A 24,388-nucleotide genomic window follows, 5' to 3' on the forward strand; every position below is an offset into this window, starting at 1 on the left:
CGGCCAATTTATTTTAACCCAGTTCACCTTTAATTGGGATGAGTATGTATTTTAATGTATTTTCAGTTCAAATGAAATATGCATTTATGCACGTACTTCAAGTGCTAACCATTGATGAATGTACTTTAAAAATTTGCTCGTTTAGCCAAGTAGTAGACATTACCAGTCAGTTTCCGAATGATCTTCGTAAAATCAGCTTCCGCGTGTATGGGAGCTGACTTTTGAGTATTTTGTCCTTCGTGCAGTGCAACTTTGATTAAACCGGTGCTGATACCTAACAGGAATCCAGCACAGAAATGTCCCAGCTTGACCGACGCATGCCTACATTTATACAGTTTCCTCATCTTGGAACGCGAATCTGCAAGAAACGTAAATCTTGTTATGACCGCACGAACACGTTTTGAATGGTAATTTCTGAAAAAATGAAGAAAGTGATGTATGACATTTTTAAGACCAAAGGAATAGCGACAGCTTATTTTTAGCACAAAAGCTGTGCTGGAGGTGTCTCACATTCTAATCAACAAATATGTTTTAAGTAAAATATATAATGTAGTTTTGGGGAATTATGACTTACTGTAATGTGGAACGACAGGCTCATGATACTGGTGCCAGCAGTAAATCAAGTGCTGATGAGGAAACGTGACAGGACAAAATTAACAATTTCATTAAAGAATTTCAAAAACAGTTACTTATGTAAAATAAAAATAACTGCTAGAATTTTCCCTAAAGAAATTTCAAACAAAATGTACGAATGTACATGTAAAATAAAAACTGAAATATTTTTAGTATGAAAGGAGAATTGGGATAAGTCTGTAACCCGTTAAATGATTATTTAAGGAAATATATTTGCAAATTCTTAATTTCGTTTCGACCACCCACATCATGACCAAATATCGAAAAGAAGTGTAAATGTTTTTCAGTATCCCGTTGGTTTCTCCCGGAAATGTGAGTGAGTGAGTGAGTGAGTGTGTGAGTGAGTGAGTGAGTGAGTGAGTGAGTGAGTGAGTGAGCGAGCGATTGACTGGGACGTTGTTTTATTGCTTTCAACAACATTCCAGCAAATTTCGCGACGGGGAAACACGGTGGTGACCCCAGGACTTTCTAGTGCAAATCGTTGACCACTTCTTCTCAACCGACCCCAAGGCAATGTTCAGTGTCGGTACACTAAAGTACCTGTGAGATCAAATTCTCAATACCTGATGTTGTAAATATAACACTATACTGATTTATTCTGCTCATTCATATGTATATTCATAAGGTAGTGTCGATTATATTGTCTCGATATTTCACACACATTTACATTATTGTTACTACAGCAAAAAACACCTACAGTTTACAACCAGAATATTATAAGGGTAACGCTATTTTTCAGGGCATTATCATTTGCAGAAGCCCGAGGTCTTCCATTAACTGCCCGACAAAGAAGGGCAGTTGAAAAGACCGAGGGCTTCTGCAAATGATAATGCCCTGAAAAATAGCGTTACCGTTATTATAGCTAAAATGGATGGAATTTTTGATCAAATAAAAAAAACACAACAATATCGGTTTTGAAACATTTACTGCAATCAACACGAATGTCACTGACCCACTTTTACAAATATGGAAAAGTCATAGAACAAACCAGATGACGTCTCTATTGAACGTGACGTCACCTATCCTATGACGTCACCTATCAACGGGCGTGATAATGGCCCGTCCTCAAGCAATATTCATGAGGGCATTATCAAGTTACAGTGGCCGGCTCATTTCTGATAACATGCAGGCAGTTTAATCATAATTCTATCCATTTTAGCTATAATAAAGGATACTGCATGTACATGTTCCGTAATAAATGAACATCAGACATCTTTTCCCTCCCTTGAATGTACCAGTTGCTAAGATCTCATTACACGTCATCTTCATCCATTACCTTCATATCTGAGGGGGGGGGGGGGGGGGGGGGGGGCACTGATGTTCCAGTCGTCTAAGGCGCCGCGATTCGCTGCGCAGAGTTGCGTCCCTTGGGCACGCCAGAAACCTATGATTGTGGATTCGAATCCCGGTTCGCCCTGATTATGTTTCTAGGTTTGTCAGCACCATATCCGTGCCTGTGGGTTTCACCGAAGTGGTAAAGGCCTGAGACCTGCATCACATCGGGCTTTCCTCCCACATTAAGCTGACACGCTGGAATACTGTTGAAAGCGTTAAACCAAACTCACTCACACTCACTCATATCCGAGACCCATATTGATTAAACTATACATCCATACTCTTCATCCGCTGCCTATACATTCGAGACCTGCATCCCTCCTACGATAACGATCTTCATCCAGTCCTTGCATATTCAAACCCTTATACCTAAAAGTTTACACACAAGCTATCGCAATCCATTACCTGTATATCCCAAACCCTTATTCCTAAAACTATACATTCATGCTACAGTGTTCCATTACCTGTACATCCAAACCGTTATTCCTGAAGATATACACACAAGCTACCGTAATCCATTACCTGTATATCCAAAACCCCTATTCCTCAAACTATACACACAGAGCTACCGTAATAGATTACCTGTATATCCAAAAACCCTTATTCCTCAAACTATACACACAAGCTACCATAATCCATTACCTGTATAGCCAAAACCCTTATTCCTCAAACTATACACATAAGCTAGGTTATTCCATTACATGTATAACCAGACCTTTATTCCTAAAAATATACACACAATCTACCGTAATACATTACCTGTATTTTCAAAACCCTTATTCCTAAAAATATACACACAAGCTACCGTAATCCATTACCTGTATATCAAAAACCCTTATTCCTAAAACTATGCACACAGAGCTACCGTAATAGATTACCTGTATATCCAAAACCCTTGTTCCTGACACTATACATACAAGCTACACCGTACCTTGTTCCACAGCATGTAAATCCAAACCCTGATTTCTAAAACTATACACACAGGACACGTTCATCCATTACCTGCACAATCCTGGTCCCATGATCTTCGGGCTAGACAGGCAGGTCGTCTTTACATGTGTGGATAGCGTGGAGATGATGAATCACTTTCGCCATCGACCGGGGAACACGTGTGCAGCATCCCAGCTTCATGGAGGCGTCGCTGTGATGCTTATTGATTTAAAATCAATACGTCTGTTCGGTGTCATGTCTGGGTATTTGTGACCAAAAGGCAACACATGTTGACATAATTATGTCTTTTGTCCATTGAATTTACACTTTGCGTTTTAACAACATCGTACTTGTGTTACGTGTCGATTCTCAAAGTGAAACACTATGTCAACGCAGAAATCGTGTACGTAACAGAATTGAGTGTGAAACCAACAACCAATGGTATACAATCAGCAATTATATTTCAAAATCAACGAGGTTTATATAAATCAATACAAATTACTGCACAGCAATTGCAACAGCAGTACACAATAAAGTAAAAGTACAATATTCAATGGCAGTATAAAATGTGAGAGCAGTGGAAATGACATTGACAAGAAAGATAATCCCCTCGCAGCAACAGTGGTCCATTCCGAGATAGGACCAGGCTGAGCCCCAGGGTGAAAAGTGATCTTGACACGAAAACTGGTCTTGATGTAATGTCAGATGAAATGTGAGATGAAATATTAGATGAGACAAGGACGCGCCCGCTGCACTATTTATAGTCTAACTAGCTCCCAACACTTTCCACAAAGTGCCAGAGCAGCCCAATGTCACTAGAACATCTCATTCCACATGTTTCTTTAACGCTTGACATCCATCCCTGCTACTCCGGACGTTTACAGATAATATTAGCATATATATATAATAATTCTATCACAACTGTTTACATGAAATAGTTTTACATTCCTGACAACTAATCATTGTCCGAATACAATGCAATAAACTTCTACTGAATCTCAAAAAAGCACCGTAATACAGTAGCAGTCTTTACACTGCCATACCACACTAGTGAATTTCGTTCCATGGCAGCTGACACGCCTTGATATATCCAAACTACTGTTAAAGCGTTGTTAATTCAATTGAGTCACGTCAGTAAACCAACAGTCAGTAAACCGTTATGATGCGGCTGGTGAAGGTTGAAGGTACATCACTTTATACCCCTACATCGCTTGGTCCTAATTTGTTGATTGACATTGAAAATATGAAATCATGATGTCACTTCTTCGTATTTCGTCTCTTGTTCATATGGTGTGTGATTCTAATGTTTGACCGATGTCGTCATATCCGGATATAGCAATGCCGTTGTAACAAGGGTAATTATGAGTGAGTGAGTGTTTCGATAACACTGATTGTAATAAGGGATAAGGTGGTAATGCAATTACAAATATATCACCTTAATAATGTAAGATTAAGTAAATCAATCTGAGATAAAATTCCAAAGTAATCAAGTAAATAATATATTGATTACAACTGTGTATTCGTTGATTGTTTAAAGCCAATTTGAAAGGCAGAAGTATGTCGGCTATATCACGGCTACCTGATAAACCAGTGGTTGATACTATGAGCACCGATGAACCAAGTCACCAAGCATATGTTATGCACATTCAAACATTGTGTAGATTGAAACATATTAAGGAAACAAACATGTTTCACCACTCACACGAAACACCATCAAAGTCAGGGTGAAATGGGTTCGTTCTAAATGTATCACAACTGGCCGTAAATAATATTTACTATGTATTTTGATGTATTTGGCTGAAATACACAAATCGAAGAAACTTCTGTCGGAACCAATGTCTGCCCACCTCATAAGAATATGTGTCCATTGATTGATTGATCGATTAATCGATTGATTGAATCAATTGATTGAATCGATTGATTAAATCGATGGATTGATTCGTGAGTGATTGATTGAGTGATTTTTTTCCCGGCTTTGAACACAATTTCAGTGTCAGTATCATGCGAGAGACGTTTACCACTTTGCTGATACCCAAGAGCACGAAAAAAGCGCAGCCATAATCATAATCATGGCAAATCTCTTCAACATTGCAGGTATCTCTTGGTAAAGATAAAAAAAAATCTATGAAAGCAACGTTTATCTCAAGTGTGCGATTTTACAAAGTATCTTCTGTCACTGGTTGTATTTTACGTTAACGTCACTGGTTGTATTTTTACGTTAACGTCACTGGTTTTATTTTTACGTTAACGAGAACGCAACAAGTCCTCCTGCCTTCTCGTCTGTTTCTGCCTTAATGGACTCCATGCCCAGCATCTGTGTTGCAAGGGTGTCTGTTGGACTGGACTGGGCCATGGCATACCAACTCCAGGCACCGTCGTAACCATGGAAATAAGACCACTTGAACTGGTCCTGTGACGTCATTCCCGCTCCTCGAACTTGATTGAACTCAGCGATGACAAGTGGTTTATCCAGTTGGTACTCCGAAGCATTGTGCTAAAACATTAAATCCTACTGTAGATGTGTGTATCAGTGGTTCTAGGTCATTATGCCTCGAGGAACGGTTTCAGAGTTAAGTATGATAAGACACGGAACGACCATACGATTGACAAGAAAAGCTTAATGTCAATAGCTGTAACTAATTTGAAACCACCCGTGCACTAGTATAGCAGTTCTATTTTGTTGCAGTGCATGTCCATAGTCAACGCTGCTCCTTCACAATGTAATTCGGATTTTTTTTGCATACAACAGTATGATAAGTAATACTATATAAATACTTTGATCACTTTCCAAGATCATAAAACATATCTCCATTGTACGATTTCATTATACGATTCCACGATATGATAATCATGTTATTATTAGTATAATTCCTATTAGAACAATGAAACGTACATCTGATATATCATACATATTACACAAGACACATAGTATTTTTCCTTATCCTTCAAGACAAATCTATTTTTTTAAATGAGGAGGCAAACACATATTTTAGGATCACCGAACAATGGCATGGCATCAAGGGAAAATTTATGCTTTTGGTTAAAATCTTAACCAATATAATCTTTTCTATGACTTTCGGGAACGAATTATTTTCTATTCCCAATCCTGATTACCCCAACGTTTTCCAGATGGAATTGCTAGTAACCATATTTTAAAGACCATAAACATTATCATAATTACTTACCAGGAATGGGGCCCAGTCGTCGAACAACGTTTTATTATCATAGGTGTGAGTTGAATAAAACGTAAGATGCCCCTGAAAGTAGAAGCCATTCTATTAACACATATACACAACAAGTCAGCAAGGCCCTTGTGCCTATCAGGGGCGGTCGGGTAGCCTAGTGGTTAAAGCATTCGCTCGTCACGCCAAACACCCGGGTTCGATTCCCGACATGGGCACAATGTGTGAAGCCCATTTGTGGTGTCCCTCGCCGTGATATTGCTGGAATATTGCTAAAAGCGGCGTAAAATCTCACTCACCCCGCGAGCCTATCACACTACACGTATTTCAGATGTGCCATGGAGAGTCAGTTTAATACAGATGACAAACTCTAATCGCCTCAGGTCGGAGGTACATTTATGAAAGCTAAACTCCAGTTAAAAACTGCCAAGAAGCGCTTGTGAGAACTCTTGGTTATGCTAGACCTATCAGGTGAGGTGAAATGGGGTTTAACGTCGCGTCCAAGATTACTGCAATACTGCAACATGAATACCCCACTCAGACACAGTATACTGACTCCGAGCCGACCAGTCCTTTAGTCCTTTAATGCCGAGCGCCAGACAGGGTAACAACAAGTACCATCTTTTAAGGTCTTTTGGTATGACGCGTCTGGGGATCGAACCCCGGACCTTCCGCTCTCCAGGCGGACGCTCTACCACTAGACCACGGAGGCGGTCCTGGACATATATCACTGAAGATACGCTTATCTGCAGATATATGATTTAAGTAATGAATGTTTCCACGTCCTGTGTGCTTCGTGTTTTAGGTGGCAGAGAGTTCCATTAGATAATATCACGTTTTGCAAAGGAACGATTCCAAACATGCTCATCTTGGTTGATGGTATCTCCAGGAGACGGCGATCACTGCATCGTAGGTGGCTGATATGCCTGGATAGATTCTTTGAGGAACGGTAGTGCTTGATTATTCTGCACCCGATGCAAAAGATTAAAACTCATATATCTAATCCCGTCTGAGAATAATTATAGCCAGTGCAAATCTCAAGTCCCTGAACCATATTCCCCCTTCCCTAACTCTTAAAGTAGTGCCACAGTCCGATAAGAAGCAAATCTAGATTTTACCCAGATTCATTCATCTCCTTTCCAATTTAAATGGAATTCTTTCATTCTATGGGAATTATATATTTTCAGAGTCTGAGCGTTAGTCTTGTATTCACGTCTGGGGGAGAACGTGTCGACGAAGTACCTCAACAGACTGGATGTTACTGACATATTAAATGATCTTGAACGGCACTCTCCTACCCAGAGTTCCTTGCGGCAGGCAGCCAGCCAGCATAGTACCTCTGCCACAGGCTAGCGCCATGTGACGGTTCGTCACATCTTTCACAGTCCATTCAAGATATTGCATATGCTGTTTATCCGTTTCATTTTTGACAAGGTTTCACATTGTGATAAACAAATGTAAAGAATGGTTACGGCTGATATGCCTAGACAGATTCTTTGAGGAACGGTAGTGCTTGATCTTTCTGCACCCGGTGCAAAGGATTAACACTCATATATCTAATATAATCCCGTCTGAGAATAATTATAGCCAGTGCAAATCGCTTTGTTTTTTTATAAAGCCTGTGACCATGTGTGGGTATTGTACGAATAACATTCAGGAGAAAAAACATTGATATGTGAGGCTTAAACACATACATCAAGTGCATATACATAAGCAAGGTTGAATAAGACATACTAGTGATTGATAGTATGAGCACCATACGAAGGAAGTATGATGTGGCCTTGGTATGTAGGATGTCGAACATGAGCATATGCCGACAAGCATCAAAAGGGCTGAGAATGCTGACAATGTGATTAACAGCTGCCATACATATTGTCTGTAACTGTGTCACACTGATTGCATGCTTTAACTAAATTTTAAAAAATGGACGACCATTAAATAAAGCGAGAAAACCCTTGCATATTCAATAGATATCTCTGCATAAAGCAGAGTCGATTCTACGATTCCGACTATATCACGAGCGTGTGTTTATGACTCACTATCAAATAGAAATGATACAGGTGTTCGCGAAACGGCATGGAATGGCAAGTCAATTTTTCATCTGAAAAAACATGGGAACATATGGTACAAGTGAAAAAAGGGAATTGCATCGGACACAATTTTTATCATTGATGCGTAAAATTTGGAAATGTCCTCCACATGTCTACAATCAAACCTTTGAAAGCTTTACTGTGGCCTTGAATGTTGTAACCTTGATGAAACAACTTCTGAGCAAGAGTCGTATGACGCTTTTTGAAATCTTGATGGAAACAGCATGCTCGATTGTATCTCAGAAGTTGTGATATGGAGTGAGTCAGTGAGTTTGGTTTTACGCCGCTTTAACAATATTCCAGCAATATCACTGCGGGGGACACCAGAAATGGGCTTCACACATTGTACCCATGTCGGGAATCGAACCCGGGTCTTCGGCGTGACGAGCGAATCCTTTAACCACTAGGCTACCCGACCGCCCCTTGGAAACACCAAAGGCTGGAGCTGCTGGAATATTGCTTGACATGAAGGGAAAGTTGAAGTCATCTCTCTTAAAAACAATGAAAAGTTCCAGAATGAAGGTGGAGGAAAAAGCAACCCCAAACACCATCCCTTGCACGTGCAATAAATGACAAGTAACAGTCAATGTGGGCATAAAATGATTCATCCCAGATGCAAATATATTGCACTCTTGGACGTTGACAAAGCAACGTTTTATTTCTGCTCATCTCCGTGACCCAAGAAGTTGGACATACCTGGGGCTTTCCGCCAGCCTTCTTCATACACTCGTCTTTATAGTAGTTAAAGAACTTGAACTGATCTGTGTTAGACCGCACGTTCCACGACCCAGCTGTGATAGGCGTGGTCGGATCTACGTTTCGGATAGCGTCAGCTTGTCGGGAAATAAACCTGGAATAAACGAACACATGAACACGTCTTTGTTACATATCTCAAGCATCGCCGATACTTCACCATGGATACACTGTATTCCCTTGAACGTTAACATTGACCGCCTCCGTGGTCTAGTGGTATACGTATAGGCCGCGTCATACCAAAAGACGTTAAACTCGTTACCTTGCTGTTACCCTGCCTGGCGCTCGGCATTAAGGGGCTAAAACAAGGACTGGTTGGCTCGGAGTCAGTATACTGTGTCTGAGTGGGGTATTCATGTTAAACTGCGGCATGGTATCTCAGTTAGCTAGCACAAGGTTCACATGTGATAAACGAATGTAAAGAATGGTTACGGTTCATTTAGCAAGTATCCTAAAACGTTTAAATCCACTTGCTTTTGCGTAGTTATCCTTTGTTTACATTGGTTGTACGGCTCCCCGTGCTGTCATCGAAGCCCTACGGAGAGCTAGCGATACGGTCACTTTGATGTATAAATATATATTGTCATGCAACTCACTGTCGCAGTTGTGGTAGCATATCTATATAATTATGCAAAACAATATGTAAAGCATATGCCAAATACTTGTATTAGTCCGTTCTATACTGATTTCTGAAAAAGCGAGTTTGTTTACAAACAAGAGGAAAGTCCGGTCACGTGATATGCAAATTAGCCTGTTGCAGTGGTGTTATGCTGAGTCACCACTGTGGCGGAGTGTGCTTGAACAATACGTCGTCGATGATGTCAGTATATTAGCGGCATCTGCTCTGGTTCCTCAAAAAGAACTGTTGGCCCTAAAACGTATCTAGAATTCCAGTCACTGTGACGAAAACTTTACCACATATATAACGAATGAGTGAGCGATATTTAAGCTTGATCCCTGCGGCCTACAATAACGCGAGACAACCAGTGGTTAATATAATGAGTAACACCGGGTACGTCGTACAATAAGTCTGGTATTATGATGTAAACATCTCCTCCTTGTTTACAGTGACTGACATTTCAAACATGGGGGCTTACATGAAACCGAAACTGGTCCTTATTGGCAGGAGTAACTGACGGAGGAACGCGTCCTTTGTCATCTTCGCGAGGCAAGGGAGTTATATGACTGTAAAAGTCCAGTTTCCACCCTTGCCGAACTGGACTGGAATTTCTGGGCCTGCTCATAGCGCCATCAGTGGCTATTACGAGTTATGTCCCTTCTATGTCCCCTCTATTGACCAATCGGATTCCACATCTCACATCACTTGCATTTGCTTCAAACAAAAAAGGCGGTGCCCAGTCAGGACGATCTGATCGATAATCAATATCTAATTTGCAATAAAACGGGCCTTACTTCGCAAAGAGCATCAAATCACGTAAGCACCTTGATTAAACTTAAGAAAAGATTTGGAAAATATCTGTTGACGCCGAATTGGCGGTACACATGCAAATCCTGCAATCGACCGCATTTTCCACGTCATTTTACGAACCGGCTTTCGATTTCGACACGCAATATTCATTGGACTACACATGGACTCGTTAGTCTAGATAAAATATAACTCCATATATCCTAGTTCGGCAAGGGTGGAAACTGGACTTTTACAGTCAGTTAACTCCCTTGCCTCGGCAAGATGGGCCTCTGTTGAATGAATGCCCCCAGGCCCACTTGCACAAAGTCATCTTAGCGCTACGACCATTTTAGCACTGATATTGCTTTGTGCAAGTGGATTCATATCGTGTTAGTATTCGACTGTTATCGTTTGATATGTCAGTGAGTTTAAATTTAACATGGCATTGTTTGATCCACATAGCAAAGTATTTGAATGAAGAACTTAGGAACATCTACCTCTGAATCTCCAAAGGGGCATCACACTGGCAGCTACAATCTGAATCGGTTAGCACCCGTGGAAATCCGGGTTAGAATAGGTCTTCAATAACCCATTATTGGTGTAAAAGGTGACTATGGCGTAAGAGGCGACTAACGGGATTTGGTGGTCAGGCTCGCTGACTTGGTTGATTCATGTCATTTTACCCCAATTGCGTGGATCGATGTTTATGATATTAATCACTGGATAGTCTGGTTCAGATTCGAACATTTACAGACCGCCGTCATATAGCTTGGATATTGCTGAGTGCGGCGTTAAACAACAAACAAACGAAAAACAATCGGAAACCGTTATACCACCGTTATCATGTTTACCCTCTCGTATCACTCCTCCTATTTGTGGGAACATAGAATAATCTAAAACATATACAGAGCTTAGAACTACCTTAAAAAGTCTTGCATGGAGAATGCCCTCTGCGCCCAACCAGCACCTGACTTGTGAAGGATATTCGTGTCGAAGCATGGCTCCGAGTTAGTCTCGTCGGGTATCACGAGACCTTCGATCTCGTTGATGATGTCATATCCGCCCAAACCAGGTTCATCCTTGATGGCTTTTGCCAATGGGATGAGTCCATTGTCGATGTAGGACTGTAAAATGGATTCATCCTTCACCAAGCCGTCCATTTTGCTGTTATGCAGGGCACCATTCCACAGAGTCAAGAATATCACGATGTTGTATTTGGCAGCAGTTCTGAGGTACTTCTTTATATCGCTGATGAACGTTCCTTCTTTATCAAGGCTGACCACGTGACCAGAAGCGCCAAATTCGGGAGTCGTTTGTCCACTTACATGGATCCAAGTTCCTATACAAGAAACATGGAGGTCAGTGAGTGCGTTTTACGCTCATAGACTATCATGACAGTTAAAGGTATGAAGAAGACAGAGTTTGTTTGATTTGTTTGTTGGTTGTTTAACGCCGAACTCAGCATTATTCCAGCTTTATGACGGCAGTCTGTAAATAATCGGATCAGGACCACACAATCCGCTGAATCCATCATGTGCATCGATCTACAGAATTGGGGTATGGTGACATGCATCAAATTCACCGAGCCTGACCACCCGATACCGTTAGTCGCCTCTTACGAAAACCATGGGCTCTCACTTTGATCTTCACGGGTGGAAGAAGCCGTGGAGGAAACACCGGTTACAAAATCAGACATGCCTACGAGTTTGCAATTGGATACGGCGCTGACAGATTGTAGGATTCGACCAAACAACCATCCTCTGATAGGTGGTATTTTGCCTCTGGGCTACCCGAGCCCAATCAACGAAAAAAAAACAATGCGGTCAGCATAAATAAATATAGGCTCTGAATAAGTATGAATCATGAAATCAATAAAATTAATATTTCGTTAATTATTAGAATTATTTTTTTTAATGACTACGGGGTTCGGGTATTACGTTTCCTTGTTCTTATTGGGTTCAAATGACTTACGCCATACTTACTCATTGAGTTTCCTCCAGCTTGATGTACTTTCCTGAGGAAACATTCAAATTGAGTCTTCCTGTATTCGTATTGGTTATTCCCGAAATCGTAACCATAGGCAACCCACGCCTGATTGGCTCCCGACAGAAACACCTTTTTGTCGTTGATGTAGAAGTGCTTCCCTTTGATCTGAAGCTTCCGTCCTGGCATAAAGTTGTACATACAACGGTATCAGCGGTGGATAAACTATTTATGACATGAGTAGGATATATGACTGGAATTAAGAAGGGAATACTCCGAATTATTGCAGGAATAGTTTCGTTTCAAAGATGGTTGATATAAGCAAAGTATACAATCGAGAGATATTGACGTAGGCTTTGAAAATAATTACCTGGGCCAGATGTGTTTAAATTTCCATAATCAATAGTTTCTGTGACTCCATCCGGGCACTTCTGAGAACTCTGTGGTGCCTGGGACGGCTTTGAACCTTGCCCGCCATTATTGTTGTTGCTGTGGGGGGCGGGCGTAGTGGGTGCGGGGGTGGTGATGACGGGGTGGCTCCCCGCGGGAAACTTACATACGGGGAATGCGTTGTCGTAGGCTGCGTCACAATCCTGGTCACTCCACACGCCTTGGGAAAACTTGGCCATCATTTGGGCACATTTCTCCACTCCATTCCAGTTGTCGGGCTCACCTGAATGATTTATAAACATGACTGAGGTTGACGTAACAATCTTTCAGTTAAATCACTGCTTGCCATGTTGACGTGGGAGAAAAGCCCCAATTGACCATACAGGCCGTTCGGTGAAACCTACGAGCATGGGGATGGTGCTTGCAAATCTTGAAACACAGTCTACACGAATACCCATGATCATAGGTTTCTGACATACCAAAGGGAAGTAACTCACAGAAACAACTGCGGTCTGGCCTCAACAGAAAGATCCAATCTCCTAAAGATAAGAGCTTAGGTTTTACTACCTCAAAACAATATACTGAGGACATCCCATAACAGATCACGTTAGAACGGCCTCTTATCCGAACAATCAGAGCGTTGATTACCAGATCTGGAAAGTAACAGTCGGGATGTGTTTTCTAATCATGCAACCTCGAAGTGGTTAACACGAGGTATTCCGAACTACAGTTACGAATCTATGATAGATGGAATGAATCGAAGAGACTTTCCATAGCCCGTGGGAATTACTGCCTCTCAACTTAGGCCATCTATTAGACATTCCAACATTTTCTTTTGTTCAGTTTTCAAAATTTAAATCAATATTTTCAAAACGTAATCTGGAATAGATGTCACCAGATAAAAGACTTGTCCCGTTTGGCTTGAGGAAACTGCTTTCTGATTAGCCAAAGTCGACTTCTTGTTAGTCATTTCATTGGTCGGTCAGAGAACGGGAAAGGTCGTTCTGAGATTGGGAAGAGTCGTCATGAAGTGATACTGACCTGTGTGAAAGTACCAGTACTTCACGGCAGATCCATCGGTCCAGGTCCAGGAAGTACCAAGAGACAAACCAATCCAGCAGGACCCGCCAGCTGGAAATAGTCAGTTAATGCGAACTCAACAAAACTTTGATTCCCGTTAGACGCCTCTTACGACAAACATGTGTGACTGAAGACCTATTCCAACCCAGATCTTCAAGGATAGGAGCCAAAACAATCTTCAATATAACTACATAAGATTATCAAATTTACGTATTATCCATGGACAACTGTGGATTGAAAATCAGAGCATTAAAACAATATACTAGATTCATTCTAAAGTATTAACAACGGAATCTTGGTACAGTATAAAATCTTTATTGATGAATTTATATTAAACAAATATTGAGACAAGAGGAAGGATTTTGAAGTGTGAAGGAACAGAACTTTTATAAAGTCCCTGTTTGAGTGCTCATTATTGTTTTCTAGTTTGAGTAAAGGAATGATTACCTTTTCGACAAAGTTGGTTGACCTGATCATTCTCCGCCCTGCTGTGAATAGAGACAAGATGGCCGCCATACCCAACACACACGTCTTCCGCTTGCTTAAAGGTCATTTTCACATTTACGAGTTGTACATTGAAATCTGAAGAAGGATAGTATAGAAAAAGTAGTGTTGCTGGTAGTAGTAGTGGTGGTAGTAGTAGTAGTAGTAGTAGTAGTTGTTGTGGTGTCACGTGGTTCTACGCACAGCACGCGGGTCACAAATGACGTGACGTTAAGCAACGTCGGTTGCGGAGCGTAGTTGGATGGGTGACCACGTTAAGCAGCATGGCTCCTGACAGTTTCTAGGGCTTTGGTCCTGTCCCACACTGATGCACAGGTGACACATGTGGTGTCTTCCTGCCTCCAGATGTCAAACAATATCATTGTACAATACACAGAATACACAGATATTCAAACAATATTGGTTGGTTGGTTTGTTGTTTAACGCCGCTCTCAGCAATATTACAGAAATATGACAGCGTTATGTAAATAATCGAGTCTGGACCAGACAACCCAGTGCTTAATATCATGAGCATCGATCCACGCAATTGGGACCGATGACATGTATCAACCAAGTCAGCGAGCCTGACCACCCGATCCCGTTAGTAGCCTCTTACGACTAACATAGTCGTCTTTTACGGCAAGCATGGGTTGCTGAAGACCTATTCTACCCCGGAATCTTTAACAAGATTTGTCTCAAACAATATGTGAAACTGAACTGCGAAATCACTGCAGAGTAAAAAAATTATAGCAGATAGATATAAGGAAATCCATGACATTGTGTTACTTCTCGTTGCCATTGCTACATGTGAGGTGGCCGTGTTTGGTGTCCCTCGTGATATTGCTAAAAGCGGCGTATAGTCACTAATCTACGTGTTCTGACAATTTCTCGAGGGCCATTTAGAAATACAAGTTTAGACACATTGTCAGTTCCTTCTACCTGCTTTTCCACCTTTCTGGAAAAACCTTATCGGTAGAGGGTGTGTATTTAGGAAGGTCAATTAGAATATCGGACAACGAAAAGGTAGATCTTCAGTTCTCCTGTGTCCGGAGGAATCTTGTAACAATTACCCCCTTTGGCAAATCACAATGGATATTCTTCATAACAATTATTGAAACAGCGGAAATAAATGTATATGAAATATCATCTAACTTGCTTAAACGATACTACCTCCGGGGTTCGTTGATCCCGTGTTGGAGGTCGTTAGTTCAGGGGCGGTCAAGGTAACGTTACTGTCCTTGACCCTACAGATGGGGTAGGCGTGGTCGTAGCTGGCGTCACAGTCCTGGTCACTCCATGTTCCCAGGCTGTACTTCAAGAGGAGCTGGACACATCCCTCCACGTGGTTCCAGTTGTCAGGTTCACCTACCATCAACAAAGTCAAAGGTCAAGGCAACAGTGTTAAGTTAAAATCCGTTGAGAATAAACAAGGAAAGAATAAACAAGTTCCTTGTTTCTTTCCATGAGATTAATACATACACGAATTTCGTCATAATTAGTGTGACACTGCGTGTGCTGTCCAGGACTAGTAACCTCCCATTTGAAGCCGTCAATGTGTGATTTGGTATCAAGATGTAAATATGAAATGTAGATTATGCAATGAATTTAATGAGACTGGCTTTTCTAAGCAACATGATGGAGTGGCTTGATCATTTTATTACCGTCTTCGCCGTGCATGTGGTTATGACTCAGAGGTCGATCCATGGTATACGTACGACCTCGAATATGTAGAGGGAATCATGGAAAATGATAAATACGGAATTCTTTGGAATAGGCCCGTATACATCCTCAGACCTATCCAGGCCAACAAACCTGATCTTGTCCTTTTTTGATGAATCCAATTAAATCATTTATATCATTGAATTTGCAGTCCCCTTTGACACTAAACTGATTGACAAAATTGAGGAAAACATGGCAAATATGCAGACCTCGCTTTTAAAATGACCCGCTTGCACCCCAAGTACCAAGTTGTCCGACTCCCCATTGTTCTCGGTGCCTTAGGTTTGGTACCTCCCAATCTGTTGACTGACATCGGGAGAGTACCAGGAATACAGCCCTTCTGACAATCTGGGTAATGCAGAAGGCGGCAGTGTTGGGGAGTCTTCATATTCTCCGAAAAGTTTGACTAGGCAGCGCTTCCTGGGAGAAGTCCCATTCGCTGTCTGGGCTGCGTATAGAGGGGGCAAGGGCCCTGAGCTGATGATGAGCCTAACCAGCCTGACTGTGCAAGGATCACCCAAACCCTCTTTGCTGCAGTTTTTATTTTAGTCTGTAAATAATAATACAAAATAACTTGTTTTGCTCATCATTTCAGATTAAGAAAATCTATGCAGTGATGAGTACTCTTCCGCCTAACTGTATCTATGAGTTAAGCATGTGTATACAATCCTCTTATTAGGGCCTGGTAAGAACATGGCCTCTTTTATATCTGGGTATAGATAAACACCTGTGCTCTTACTACAGACAGAAATGTCTAAAAGGTCTCACGGTGCTGTTTACAAGCATTACGAAACAGAAAGATAACGCCTTCATTCATATCCAGGACAAGGCCGCCGTTTTCTATCGACTGTAAAGTCCGTCTGAACTAAACTGAACTTTATGTATACTCAGGCCGCTATCAGCGACATCAGAGGTACAACATTATTTCAACAACATAATACATATACATATAAATACAGAATAGATACAAAAACATGTTTGCCGAGCATCCATGCATATTTATACAGATTTACTAGGGTAGCAATATATGTGCAATTCAATAAGAGGGAGAGTTACTTGATAGGTTAAAACAATGACATGGTGATTTTACAGAATTTGGACAGTTTCCTCAATGTTCCTACTCGTGAATTATTGAAAAGTAAATTCATTTTATTCCATGAGGTTATATAGAGCAATGTCATCACAGGTAGAATAACCCTTTCTGAAACCTGCCTGAGCTTCCGACAGTATGGAGTTCGTTACGATGAATGTTTGTAAACGCTTATTTAAAACTGCTGTAAAAGGTTTATCAAAACAACTTAGCAGGGTGATAGGTCTGTAATTTTTCACCTTTACCCTAAGTGCACTGATCGCTTCACCCGTGAAGATGAGGGTTAGAATTGACCAGAAACCCATGTTTGTCGTAAGAGGCGACTAACGGAATCAGGTGGTCAGGTTCGTAATCGAGGTTCGTAATGCCAATCACTGGACTCTCTGGTCTAGACTCGCTTATTAACAGACCGAGGTTTAGAGCTGGAAATTGCTTATTGCGGCGTTAAATAACTAACAAACAAACCGATCGCTTCGCTTGGTGCGGGTTCGAAGCCAAGATTCACCCTGGTAAGGATCGTCGGTCCGTTAACATGTGATATACATTAACATATTTAACGTTATCCATGTCCTAAGACCATGGTAGGCGGACCATGATTGATAGAGAGAGGCGTTTAATGAAATAAATATCAAGTTCCATCGATGCTGGTGAGTTCGCGAAGGACGGGCAGTGACACACATCTGGCCTGTGATCAGGATAAAAGGATGACTGGTGAACTTTAGAATGCACTTATTGAACTATAATTAGCATGTCGTTGCATTCTCTTGTCAAATATTTTTCTATCAATGTTGCCTTACTTTGATCCGGGGGCGGTCGGGTAGCCTAGTGGTTAAAGCGTTCGATCGTCACGCCGAAGACATGGGTACAATGTGTGAAGCCCATTTCTGGTGCCCCCCGCCGTGATAATGCTGGAATATTGCTAAAAGTGGCTTAATTCATAATCACTCACTCACTATTTTGTTCCGTAGTATACATATATGGTATGTATCGTGTGACCTGTGACATTTCACTGACCTGAATGAAAATTGGTGTATGCCTGGTTTGACCCATCTATCCAGGCGAAGACGTTGCCAGAGGTGCCCACCCGTCGATAACCCAGCCAGCAGTCGCCGTTAGCTGAACAAAGGCAACAGTATGTTTACTTAGCAAAAGTTTAAAGGGGAGACGTAAACAAAAACAACTTTCTGATATGAAAACATGTAAATCAACTATAACTACAAATATATCATTTTCTCATATCGGAAATGGCAAGCTCTGAAAACATATGAACATTTTACGCATACTGCCAAATTCATCTCCAGAACCATACAGTAAAGCGTTGTCTCCCTTTGATTATGACGTACCAGTGTCACTCATACTAGTTCCCTGCATATCTAAAAAGGGATTCGAGTAAAAGTTTATGTTTTAGCAAACAAACATGTCCTCCAACAACGTAATATTCCTAAGGCTACTTCAAAGATTTTCAAGAAATTGTAAAAGCGTATAGCGCTTGGCACCTTAACGTGAGAGTTACTATTTTGGCATTATTGCTTTGGTGAAACCCTAGAAAACAGCAATAGCCCTAAAGGACAAAGGCATGGCTCCGTAACCAGCGGATCCTGGTATGGCTAATTGTGATTCTAAGTGTGTTCATGTGTTTAACATTTACGACCTGTGTTCTTTATGAATACACAATGCCATCTTGAAAGAGGTCAAATGTAACAAATGTTATATTAGAATAACTCTTTCTTAGTTAAGTACAGATTCCCGAAAATCACTATGCCTTATAAGTTTGTTGACTCATCAAATGTCGGCAAGAAATATGCTTTTATTATAGAATTGCCTCTATAAGCTGATGGAATTGCAGTTTAAGATTATATGTACGGTAGTATTGTTTCATGTAAAAAGTGTCTTTTAAGCTCATAATAAGTGAAACACCAGATTTGTGATGTTTGTGAAACAGAAGATGATATGATCCATTACTCTTTTGGCTGCAGTGATGTTGCTGAAATGATGAAAATAGTATGAAACATTCCTTAATAAGTATACGGTTGAATCCCGTCTGGGAATCGAACCCACACCGCCAGAGTGAGGCACCTAATCGCCAGCGCACAAATTACGAGAATCTGTACTTTACTCATAAAGTGTTATCTTAATAGAACATTTGACATTTGACCACTTTCTGAATGACATTGTGTGTTCATAGCTTTCGGCCATGGGAGCCGTGCCAATTTACACTTGTCAGAGGGGTACATTTCATTTTGTGGAAGCCTCGGTGGCTGAGTGGGTTTGAGTGCTGACTCTGTGTGTTGGCGAGGTGCCTCACTCAAGGTAGGTTCCGGATGGGACTCAACCAAACCAAGTACAAGAATTTGTACTTTACTAAGTGTTATCCCACATATGACATTTTTTGCGTTACTTATGTTAGTGAGTGCGTTTGGTTTTAACGCCGTTTAACAGTTACAGGTAACAGGTTACAGTATGTCGGTTATACCAAGGCGTGTCAGCTTGATATGGGAGGAGACCCGGAGGGATGCAGGTCTTAGACGTTTACCAAAAGGGTGAACCCATGAGCAGGTGTTGCGCTGACAAACCACGGAACATTATCAGCGAGATCCCATCTTCATAGATGTCGGACACAAGCTCCTCACAGTGATAGCCCGTTCGCGGAGCTCTCTATACTCTCGCTGCCGCCAGTCATAGCTCCCCACTGTGATAGGTTGAACTCGCAACCGAATGACCGTTATGTTTACAAACAAGTGACGAGTGTCGTGACGGCGAATACACATATCGCTGCTAAATTACTTTCTATGTTTGTCAATTTGAATTCTGTTTAATTAAATCATTACATCATTTATCGTGTAATTGATATGGTAAAAATGTAAGGGAGAGTTTCCGTTAGTCTGCAATCTCGAACCAATCTGATTATTAAAACAAAAGAAAGTAAATTCATCTGGAAAACATGGTCAGTCGTAAACCTTTTCAAAATGAAATATGATGGCATTCCCAAAGACATAAACAAAAGTATAAACGTTACAACATTTGGGGTTAGAGGGCAAATTTCTTGTAATGGCCCACACTGGTGGCGATGTTACCGAGAGTGTAACGAAGATGTCACGCGCTGGGAAGGAGCTTGATGTCGGGCATACTCAAGGAACGCAACTCTGCACAGCGAATAACGCCGCCTTAGAGGACTGGGCCACCCGTGCTGCCGCACCACTTATGGATTTGTTTCCACATTCCTCATTCCACATTCCCAATTCGAGATTCGAGATTCGAAATTGGAGTATTACAAACAGAGGTGAAAACCCCTTTGTGTTTTCTTGCTCGATGTGGGGCGGTAGGGTAGCCTAGCGGTTAAAGCGTTCGTTCGTCACGTCAAAGACCCGTGTTCGATTCCCGACATGGGAACAATGTGTGAAGCCCATGGCCATTTCTGGTGTCCCCCACGGTGATTTTGCTGGAATATTGCGAAAAACAATGCTCACTCACTCTTCCTCGATGTCACATGCATACCATTTAGAATATATTTATAATAAGAAAACACGTGCACTCATAGGCACACGTGTATACACACTCACGCATGGACGCATGCGCGCACGCACGCACACATTGATGTGTCGATTTTGAAAGACAAGCAACTTACTCAGATCACACAGTCTGTGAGCCAGGTCATTCTCGACATCGCTGTTTATGGACGCCAGATGGCCACCCAAAGCCTTACACCTGTTCTCCGCGTCATCAAAGGTCACCCTGGCACGGACGATGGTCAGGTGGTCAGCTGAAACTCGTGGGTTTGCATGTGTCTTTATAGTAGTGGAAAAAGCAAAGCACAAATAAAATGAATTTCAATTGAAATATTCTCAGAAATATGGAATACTGTAAGGGTCACCCTCGCAATTTCGCATTCTCGCGATCTCGACCTATGGAAACGACCTGAATATGGCCAGAACGCGAGAACGAGAAAATGTAATGTCGCATTCTCGCGTTCTCTCGATTTCGTGTTTTTGTAGCGGCTACCTAACTTGATAAGTCGAGATTGCGAGATTGCGAGATTTTATATCATGTCCAAATGTCGAATTCTCACGTTGGCGACTTTTGACAAAAAGTACTATGTACCAAAAACACTAGAATGCGAGATCGCAAGAACGCGATATTTTGGCCAAATCTCGCGTTCTCATGTTTTGGGCATATTAAGCTCGTTTTGATATCGAGATCGCAAGAATGCGAGATTGCGAGAATGTCCCTTACAGTATTCCATACAGAAAGTATCAATTCATAATCAAGTGTACAAAAATCGCATTGATAGAACACTGTCAAACTTGATCCCAAAGGTCAGCAAGGTTATGTGAGACTATTAAGGTTATGTGAGGCATTAAGGGGCTAAAACATGGACGAGTCTCCCCGGAGTCAGTATACTGTGTCTGAGTGTTAAATTGCGGCATGGTATCTCAGTGGGCTAGGACTATAAAATCGGCATTAGTCCGGACTAGCACAAGCAGTGATCGCCGTCTCCCGGAGGTACCATCAACCAAGACGAGCATGTTTGGACTCGTTCCTTTGCAAAACGTGATATTATCTTATGGAACTCGCTGCCACCTAACACACGAAGCACACAGGACGTGGAAACATTCAATTGAATACTTAAAACATATATCTGCAGATAAGCGTATCAACAGTGACATGTCCAGGCCCGCCTCCGTGGTCTAGTGGTAGAGCGTCCGCCTGGAGAGCGTAAGGTCCGGGGTTCGATCCCCCAAAGTTCCAAAAGACGTTAAAAGATGGTACTTGTTGTTACCCTGTCCTGCGGCATGGTATCTCAGTGTACTAGCAATATAAATCCGGACTAGTACAAGCAGCCACACACACACACACTTGCATGCACGTCGCTATATAAGTGCAATAATTTTGTACGCGACGTTAAACCCCACCTCACCTCACCTGACCTCACCTCACCTGACCTCACCTCACCATTGACCATCTGCCTACCCACCACGTACCGTCCTTGTGAAGAGTCCGGAGTAGAAGTAACCAGATCGGATGGTCTGTCGAGGTGTTTTCGACAATTCAAAAGGATTCCGGGTTGGAACAGATCTCCGCCAACACCTTCAGCTCAAAGCAGGCGACTAAATTCTAGACTCTGATCATACTCTACTTGGTTGATTGCGTGTCATCGTACCCCGACGGTGTTGAGGGCAGTGATCATTATAGCAACCACTGAATTGTCTGGACGACAATCGATTATATACCACCGCGATAGAGCTTGAATAATGTTCATTCCGCATAAAACAACATTCAGTCAGTCACTGTATACTATTCAATACCAAATTTGTTAAAGGGTAAATTGTGGAAACTTAACAATAGCATCATTCAAAGTACTTAATAATAATGATAATAACAACAACAACAATAATCATAATCATAAACATCATCATCATCATCATCATAACGGAAATTACACATGTGTTTCGAAGCAACGCACCTGCGACGGTTCCAATAGCTAAGAGCCCGATGGTAAGAGTGAATACCCCCATGGCTATCTGCAAGATGAGTGTAACGTTGATATTGAATTCAGTACACCTTTATATGACAAAGAAGTGCATTTGCCAATTTTCATTCCTTTTTTTTATTTCGTGTCACAGATCAAGTCTGCTATGAAACCATTCATCTATCGGTTGCAGCCTGCTTATTGTCGGATAGAATATTTTTTCATCCAGTTACATTTCCTGATCTTAAAGTGATAAGAATTACGGAACATAAGAGTTATCCGCATTTCGAGACAAACGGAGTGAGTGAGTGAGTGAGTAGGGTTTAACGCCGCTTTTAACAGTATTCCAGTTACAACACGGCGTGTCAGCTTAATGTTGGAGGAAAGCCTGAAGTGATGCAGGTCTCAGACGTTTACCACTTCGGTGAAACCAACGAGCACGGGTAGGGTGCTGACAAACCTAGAAACATAATCGGGGCGAACCGGGATTCGAACCCAAAATCATAGGTTTCTGGCGTGTCCAAAGGGACGCAACTCTACACAACAAATCGCGTCGCCTTAGACGACTGGGCCACCAGTGCCCCCCGGGACAAACGGAAGGCAGGTGTTTTGCGAATATGACCTGATGAAGGAGTACGTATATACTCCAAAACGTTGTGTTCCTCATGATAAAGAAGTTGACATCCATGAATTCTCATCCTAAAATTTCGTGTTTGTTTCATTTTTAGCCACCATCAAACATGGGTATATACATTATTGTGCCCGGAATACGTTGAATACAGCTGGATTATTGTTGAATAGGGCATACATAACACAACATAGAGTACATATATTTGCAGAAAGTGAACCAGTATGTTTGGGTCGATTTATTACAACCAGTTGGGAGGACCGCCTCCGTGGTCTAATGGTAGAGCGTCCGCCCGGAGAGCGGAATGTCCGGGGTTCGATCCCCAGCCGCGTCATACCAAAGATGGTACTTGTTGTTACCCTGTCTGGCGCTCGGCATTAAGGGGCTAAAACAAGGACTGGTCGGCTCGGAATCAGTATACTGGGTCTGAGTGGGGTATACATGTTAAACTGCGGCATGCTATCTCAGTGTGCTAGCACTATAAATTGACATCAGTCCGGACTAGTACAAGCAGCCACACACACATACACGTGCATGCACATCGCTATATAAGTGCAAAATTCTTGGACGCGACGTTAAACACCTTTTCACCTCACTTAACCTCCCAGTTGGGGGACCCGAAGGTGACGGCCGACCACTGTATCCACTGGGCTACCCAATCGCGCCACATAAACTACACGGAGAATGTCATTGTTCAGAATCGACAAAGCGCGCTGATACATCTTACCTTCTCGATACCTTTGACCAAACACTGGTGCCTGCAAACCTGACTCTAGTATATGTATGTCTTATCTATCTGGGGGCTATTACTTAATATCTATAATTTATATCTTATCTATCCAGCAGCCCCAAAATAGAACAAGCACGTTACACAACACCCGTAATCTGTGTTTAATTTTGGACACATTATCTGTTACCATACACAAGACAGTAGCCACGAGAATGTCTTCCTTTTTAGACTGAAACGTAAGACATATAGACTTGCCAAAGCATTGTAGTCTTGCTTGTTTTTTTTCGGATAGTTTTGTTCCAGGGTCTGTATGAGTGACAAGCGGAAAATTGTCCCTATATTTTCTTGAGAAGTAGCAAGCAGATACGAAACATTATTTATACTGACATTAATATTATTTAAAAATGTAATTAATACTATCCTTTATAGAATGGAAACTCATCAATAACCACCGTTACTGTTGATGAAGACAGTAAAGTATATAGTG

General features: G+C 41.7%; 1 protein-coding gene across 1 annotated transcript; it reads right to left on the reverse strand.

The window, feature by feature from the left end:
- Positions 1–5,019: 5,019 nt before the first annotated feature.
- Positions 5,020–22,632, reverse strand: LOC139470322 (mannan endo-1,4-beta-mannosidase-like). The gene is made up of 12 exons (XM_071252693.1): positions 22,538–22,632; positions 20,702–20,836; positions 18,091–18,192; positions 15,438–15,632; positions 14,232–14,366; positions 13,746–13,835; positions 12,685–12,987; positions 12,314–12,496; positions 11,253–11,670; positions 8,867–9,020; positions 6,084–6,155; positions 5,020–5,392 (listed from the first exon to the last, which is right to left on the reverse strand). The coding sequence occupies exons 1-12, from the start codon at positions 22,587–22,589 to the stop codon at positions 5,138–5,140; spliced, it is 2,094 nt and encodes a 697-aa protein (XP_071108794.1). The 5' UTR covers positions 22,590–22,632; the 3' UTR covers positions 5,020–5,137.
- Positions 22,633–24,388: the final 1,756 nt, after the last annotated feature.

Source organism: Haliotis cracherodii, unplaced genomic scaffold (genome assembly GCF_022045235.1).
Source record: "Haliotis cracherodii isolate W230 unplaced genomic scaffold, xgHalCrac1.p SCAF_20, whole genome shotgun sequence".
In the NCBI taxonomy this organism is placed as follows: domain Eukaryota; kingdom Metazoa; phylum Mollusca; class Gastropoda; order Lepetellida; family Haliotidae; genus Haliotis; species Haliotis cracherodii.